This window comes from Sebastes umbrosus, chromosome 3 (genome assembly GCF_015220745.1).
Source record: "Sebastes umbrosus isolate fSebUmb1 chromosome 3, fSebUmb1.pri, whole genome shotgun sequence".
Lineage (NCBI taxonomy): Eukaryota > Metazoa > Chordata > Actinopteri > Perciformes > Sebastidae > Sebastes > Sebastes umbrosus.
In genome coordinates, this window is record NC_051271.1 from 18,454,663 (window position 1) to 18,461,477 (window position 6,815).

General features: G+C 43.9%; 1 protein-coding gene across 1 annotated transcript; it reads right to left on the reverse strand.

The window, feature by feature from the left end:
- Positions 1-1,538: 1,538 nt before the first annotated feature.
- On the reverse strand, positions 1,539-4,055 carry LOC119485439 (P2Y purinoceptor 14-like). The gene is made up of 2 exons (XM_037765061.1): positions 3,787-4,055; positions 1,539-2,539 (listed from the first exon to the last, which is right to left on the reverse strand). Exons 1-2 carry the CDS (start codon positions 4,017-4,019, stop codon positions 1,954-1,956), a joined length of 819 nt encoding a protein of 272 aa, XP_037620989.1. The 5' UTR covers positions 4,020-4,055; the 3' UTR covers positions 1,539-1,953.
- Positions 4,056-6,815: the final 2,760 nt, after the last annotated feature.

The following is a 6,815-nucleotide window of genomic DNA, read 5'->3' on the forward strand; positions in this document are numbered from 1 at the left end:
TCCATAGATGTAAAAAAGCCCAAGATTCAAATTCCAGCATCAAAACAGTGTAAGTGCAAATAAGAGAGGATGAAATAGGCTACCTGCAGCACTTACCTGTCTGTGCTTGTCAGTGCGGATGTCTAATAGAAATGCTTTTCACTTTGCTGATTCCGTTGCCACCGCTTTCACAGAGGAAGGAGAGCTACAGAATGTGGTTATGATGACTTCACAGTAAAACAGCATCACTTTCCATAGAAGGAAGAAAAATCATAAAAAGTCTCCCACACAGCTGTTGAAATGTAATTTTATCACTGTGACATTTAACTCTCAACACCCCGATGCAAACACATTGATTGCTCATAAACTGTTATTAACATCATATCCCCACATATACTGGTTGATTCACTGTATGCTAGCAAGTGGGTTAAAGGTTCTCTCTTTGATATTCAGAGCATTAATATAGCAGCAAACAACTATTGTCTATGTAGGATATAGAGGAGTAATTGCTACCTGAGCAGAGAATGAAGTCGCTCTCCCTCTGTGTAAAGAACGTATATTGATAAGAAGTGAAAGTCAATTATTCGTTCCATTGCAACGCCAGCGTCCAGCAGCAGACCTACGCCTCCACCATTTTGGACTGTAATCGAGTCGACTACCATGATGACGGCAGTTAAACATCCGCCTACAAAGAGCCGTACAAAAGTAAAACTGTTCTATTGTCACAATTTTAATGTCTCTACTGAAATGGCCTGTGTTGAACAAAAAATATATATAACAAATATGCATACTATTATAACTATTTACTTACCTGTGGACTGATAACAAACAACAACGAGACAGCCTTGCTCAGGAGAGCAAGGTGGGTGGAGCACTCTGCCCTCTGCGTACGTGGAGAGGAGGTAGAAAGGGGGGGACTGCTTCACGTACCTCGGAGTCTACATTTCAGCTGACCTCACCTGGTCCAAAAACATCTCTCATCAGGTGGGGAAGGCCCAGCAGAGACTCTACTTCCTCAGGAAGCTGAAGCAGGCTCACTTTCCTCAACACCTGCTGATCAATTTCTATCGGGCAACCATTGAGAGCCTCCTGACCTACTGCTGCACTGTGTGGTTTGCTAGCTGCACAGCGGAGGACAGGAGGGACCTGCAGTGAGTGGTGAGGATGGCAGAAAAAGTGATTAGGACCACATTACCCCCCCTCAGTGACCTATACGCTGGCCGGCTCCGTAAGAAAGCCAGCTGTATTTCCAAAGACCCCACCCATCCTGGACATGTACTGTTTACTCCCCTTCCCTCCGGAAGGAGATACAGGACAATTAAAACACACACAAACAGACTACGAAACAGCTTTTACCCACAGGCTGTCAAGTGTGTAGATCCCCCCCCCCCAAAGGCTTAGGACACTAGCTGCTGAACCACCTGCACTTAATGATGATCCATTTATTTATTTGTGTACTTTGTGATTTGAATGTTTTTATGGTTGCTTTTAATGTTTGTTTTTACTGCAAAGAGCTGCTAAACAGTTTTTCGTTGTTTTGAATGACAATGACAATAAAGTCTCTATTCTCTATTCTTATTTATGTATTTATCAGACTTTTTTGCCCGGCTGCTTCCTAGAGGAGCATAAAGTGAGCGATGGACATAAATGGACGTTTGAAAAGCCAGCACACACAAGCCAGCACGACCGTCCTCTACAGTAGGTAATACACTGATTATGGATAAGTACCTCATACAACCCCAATTCAAAACACCCGAACTATCCCTTTAACCATTCAAGGTCAAAGCCTGACCTTAACCATTTCGCCAGAGTTTCACAAATCGAGAGTTACCATCTTGACATGGCCTTTGTGGTGTTTACATTATCATTCTGTTTTAATTTCCTATTATATCATTTGCAATTGTCAAGTGATCTGTTAAAATTACATTTTGTTTATTACATTATTGGCAGTTAAAATGTAATGGACAGTAATTATCAGTTTCCGGACATCACTCCCAGCCTAAACTGGGTCCTGAAGCTCTTGCTGAGGATGAAGTAGATGAGCGGGTCCAGGCAGACGTTGAGGACTGACATTAGGACGGTGACCTCCTTCACGTAGTAGAGAAAGTTGCTCCATGAACAATAACTGGACAGGAAAGCTCTGGGGAGGCGAACCAGGTGGTAGGGGACGAAGCAAAAGCAGAAGACACTGACCAGCACTAGCATGTTTCTGCGGGACTTTGCAAGCTTTGTGGAGCTGGAGGACGCCGGCTGCCTCTGCTGCGCCAACGACACCCGGCGGGAGGTGCTGTAGTAGAAGAAGACCAGGAAGACGAGGAAAAACAGGAATATGGCTGTGGAGCAGGTGTTTATGATCTTGTAGAACAAGGTGACCTGGCCACTCTGCAAGCTTTCACAGCTCACTGGGACAGAGGTGGAAGGTTCCTGGGTGTGGAACAACATAATGACGAAGGCGCTCGTCACAGACAGGAGTAAAACCCAGGTTACCGTGGAGATGATGTGAGCTGCACGCACCCTCTGCAGGATGTGAGTTCCTGAAGGTTGGACGATCTTCAGATACCTGGAGAGGAGGCATCAGTAGATAACTTCAATAAATAACAGTAGCAGTGTGAAGTTCAGCATTCACCTACTGCTGCCCTCAAATGGAAATCGGGAAAAGCTCCGTATGCTATCCTCCAAAAATGGTGGCAATCCCCAGAATGCTCCGCCATTCCAATTCCCTATAGCTACACCGTTCGTAGCGAGACCTAAGAAAGGTAATGCACTGTAATTCGCACATATCTCACAAAATCAATTTGTATGTAATCCAAATTGTGAACCAGAAAGTAAAGAGCAAAAACACACAGATCTTTCGCCAAGGTAACTGATGTTTTGTTGTACCCCGTGCCAGAAGTCAACGTTGATTTATTTGTCACATAACTTCCAAACTTAAGTTACGCCACTTCCACTGTTATTTTAAGCCAAACCACCATCTTTTCCTTAACCTAGTTTTTGTCACAAAAACCTATGCACTTAAGTTATGCCACTTAACTCTAACCGTAACCCTAAACCACAATCTTTTCCTAAAAGGAGCAGATAGCGGCCCTGCTGCTGGGTTGATGCCCTTCTATGTCCCTGTCCAGCCCTCCTCGTGTAACGGCCGGTCTCCTGGTATCTCCTCCACACTCTTGAGACTGTGCTTGGAGACACAGCACGTATGGATGTGCCATCCTGGAGGAGCTGGACTACCTGTGCAACCTGATTGGTCTGCAGGTACCGCCTCATGCTACAAGTAGTGACAAGGACACTAGCAGAACACTAAAACTAGAGAAGAATCAGTCTTCTGAAAGATGAGGAGAGAGCAATTGTCTGTGGCCAGCACATGCAAAACCATTCCCTTTTTGGGGGGTGCCTTGCTGTTGCCTCTCCATTGCACCTGTTGTCACTTTCATTTGCACCAAAGCAGGTGAAAGTGATTCACAATCACTTGTGCTTCCTAAATGGACAGATTGATATCCCTGAAGTTTAACTGACTTGGTGTTATACTGTGATGATTAAGTGTTCCCTTAATTTTTTTGAGCAGTGTAGGTTTGTGACCTGTACCTAACAAAGTTGTTTCCTGTGAAGATGAAAGTTTATTTTGAAAAGACTGGAGCAGAAATTGATACAAGCGTCACATGTTGCTGGACATTTGTAGGAAAACGCACGAAAAACGAGGACTAACTTTTCATAAGATATCATAGGAACTGTTGTATGTTGTTTTGTTTGTACTGATAAACAAGTCAGGTCTGTTTTGTGCAACATTGGATTCAAACTGGTCTGCCCTACCTGTTAGCAGCGATGTAGCCCATGAACATGATGCTGGAGTACATGTTGAGGAGGAGGACGACAGCGCCAAAGTTGCAGTTGAGCGAGCGGATGGTGATGGAGCTGCTGGCGTAGTGAGCGATGCGGATGGGGAGAGAGAGACAGAGCAGGAAGTCGGCGGCCGCCAAGTTCTTCAGGTAGATCATAATGCTGCTGGACGCCTTCTGCTGAGCTCGGCAGAAGTAAAACTTCATGACGAAGCCATTGAGGAGGAGACCCACCTGGAGAGAAAACAGGGTGAGGATGGAGAGATTTACAATCTGTAACATTTAGTCAAAAGCATTTTGAGCTGAACAAAGGATTTGGGTAACACTTGCTCTACATAGACATGAACGAGCATCAGTCAAAACAGTGAGGCGACACACGTCAGCTAAAACCACAATATCACTCTATATTTCACCTGCTTGGCAGTAATGTTAGCTGACCAGACAAAGGACTCTCCATGAATCAGTGCTGATCCTAGTGTTGGCTTTTCCTGCCTCAGCCTCCCGACTGCGGCCGGAGGGAACAGGGGAATCACCGGAGTTTTGGTCGGAGACGATAACATTACTCGCTCCGGAGCACAGTCTATCCACTCAGCAGCAGGAAACGACACGGGAAACCTCCGTTGGTCTGGAGGAGCTGCAGCATTTATTTATTTACTAGATATTCCCAGAGCTAAATTAACTCTTCTGCAGTGTGTAGTGTGTGCGCATGCACGTGAGGTGGAGCAAAAGAGCGAGTGAGAACGAGCGCGGTGTGTGAGTGAAGGCAAGCAGGCAGGCAGAGGAGCAGAGTACAGCAGAGACTCCGGTCCTTGAGACCAAAGCTACGGTCTCCCCCGCGTCCTCCAACCATGGCCAACACTGTTTTGCAAGACGGGCTTTACTAGATATAACTTTATATCTTTTACTCAAGTCAGTTAGAAAAAGGCGAGGAAACATTTAGCTATAGCCAACCAAAAAAATATGATATCAGTTAGGATGTGAAAAAAGGAAATTCAACTTAGATCATGATCAGTGTTACTTCCTCACACAGACAACCTGATACAGATGTGGACAAAATTGTTGGTATTCTTCCGTTAAAGAAAGAAAAACCCTCAATGGTCACTGAAATAACTTGAAACTGAAAAAAGTAATAATAAATAAAAATTTACTGAAAATTAACTAATGAAAATCAGATATTGTTTTTGAATTATGGTTCAACAGAATCATTTTAAAAAACAAACTAATGAAACTGGCCAGGACAAAAATGATGGTACCCTTAACTTAATATTTTGTTGCACAACCTTTTGAGGCAATCACTGCAATCGAGTGATTTCTGTAACTCTCAATGAGACTTCTGCACCTGTCCACAGGTATGTTGGCCCACTCCTCGTGAGCAAACTGCTCCAGCTGTCTCAGGTTTGAAGGGTGCCTTCTCCAGACTGCATGTTTCAGCTCCTTCCACAGATGTTCAATAGGATTTAGATCCGGGCTCATAGAAGGCCACTTCAGAATAGTCCAATGTTTAGTTCTTAGCCATTCTTGGGTGTTTTAGCTGTGTTTTGGGTCATTATCCTGTTGGAGGACCCATGACCTGCAACTGAGACCAAGCTTTCTGACACTGGGCAGCACATTTCGCTCCAGAATGCCTTGATTGTGTTCAGATTTCATTGTACCCTGCACAGATTCAAGACACCCTGTGCCAGATGCAGCAAAGCAGCCCCAGAACATAACCGAGCCTCCTCCATGTTTCACATTAGGTACAGTGTTCTTTTCTTTGGATGCTTCATTTTTGCGTCTGTGAACATAGAGCTGATGTGACTTGCCAAAAAGCTCCAGTTTTGTCTCATCTGTCCAAAGGACATTCTCCCAGAAGCTTTGTGGCTTGTCAATATGCATTTTGGAAAATTCCAGTCTCGCTTTTTTATGATTTGGTGTCCTCCTGGGTCGTCTTCCATTAAGTCCACTTTGGCTCAAACAGCGACGGATGGTGCGATCTGACACTGATGTACCTTGACCTTGGAGTTCACCTCTAATCTCTTTGGAAGTTGTTCTGGGCTCTTTGGTTACCATTCGTATTATCCGTCTCTTCGATTTGTCATCAATTTTCCTCTTGCGGCCACGTCCAGGGAGGTTGGCTACAGTCCCGTGGACCTTAAACTTCTGAATAATATGTGCAACTGTAGTCACAGGAACATCAAGCTGCTTGGAGATGGTCTTATAGCCTTTACCTTTAACATGAAGGTCTATAATGTTCTTTCTGATCTCCTGAGACAACTCTCTCCTTAGCTTTCTGTGGTCCATGTTCAGTGTGGTACACACCATGATACCAAACAGCACAGTGACTTCTTTTCACCCTTTAAATAGGCAGACTGACTGATTACAAGTTTGAAGATACCTGTGATGCTAATTACAGGACACACCTTAGTTTAATATGTCTCTATGGTCACATTATTTTACATCTTTTCTAGGGGTACCATCATTTTTGTCCAGGACAGTTTCATTAGTTTGTTTTTTAAAATGATTCTGTTGAACCATAATTCAAAAGCAACAGCTGATTTTCATTAGTTAATTTTCAGTGAATTTTTATTTATTATTACTTTTGTCAGTTTCAAGTTATTTCAGTGACCATTGTGGGATTTTCTTTCTTTAACGGAAGGGTACCAACAATTTTGTCCACGTCTGTACATCTGAACGGACTGTGTTGAAGAAGGAAAGTGATCTGAATTGTTGAAACTCACCAGAAACACAAGGCCGTAGACCACCATCAAGTAGGGGTGGGCTAAGCTGTCGGGCTGATCACAGTTAGACGTACTGTTGACTTTGGTCTGGTTTGTAACTGATGACTGGTTGAGGGATGTGGTCACTTCTTCTCCTGCTTGATCACTCATTTTTTCTGGTTGATCTAACAGAGGTGGGCCAAAATTACAGATCAGCATATACACAAAAACGAACCCTCTGTAACAAAAATGCAACAAAAGAGTCAACCCAGGAAGACAAGACTGTGACCACTAGATCAAGATATAC

What these genes read in the sequence shown, in the direction of transcription:
- LOC119485439 (XM_037765061.1), bottom strand. Translation starts at nt 4,019, where the DNA reads ATGAAGTTTTACTTCTGCCGAGCTCAGCAGAAGGCGTCCAGCAGCATT. An exon ending in GGCTACATCGCTGCTAACAG is followed by an intron (nt 2,540 to 3,786) that starts GTAGGGCAGACC and finishes CCTCCTCTCCAG; the next exon opens with GTATCTGAAGATCGTCCAAC.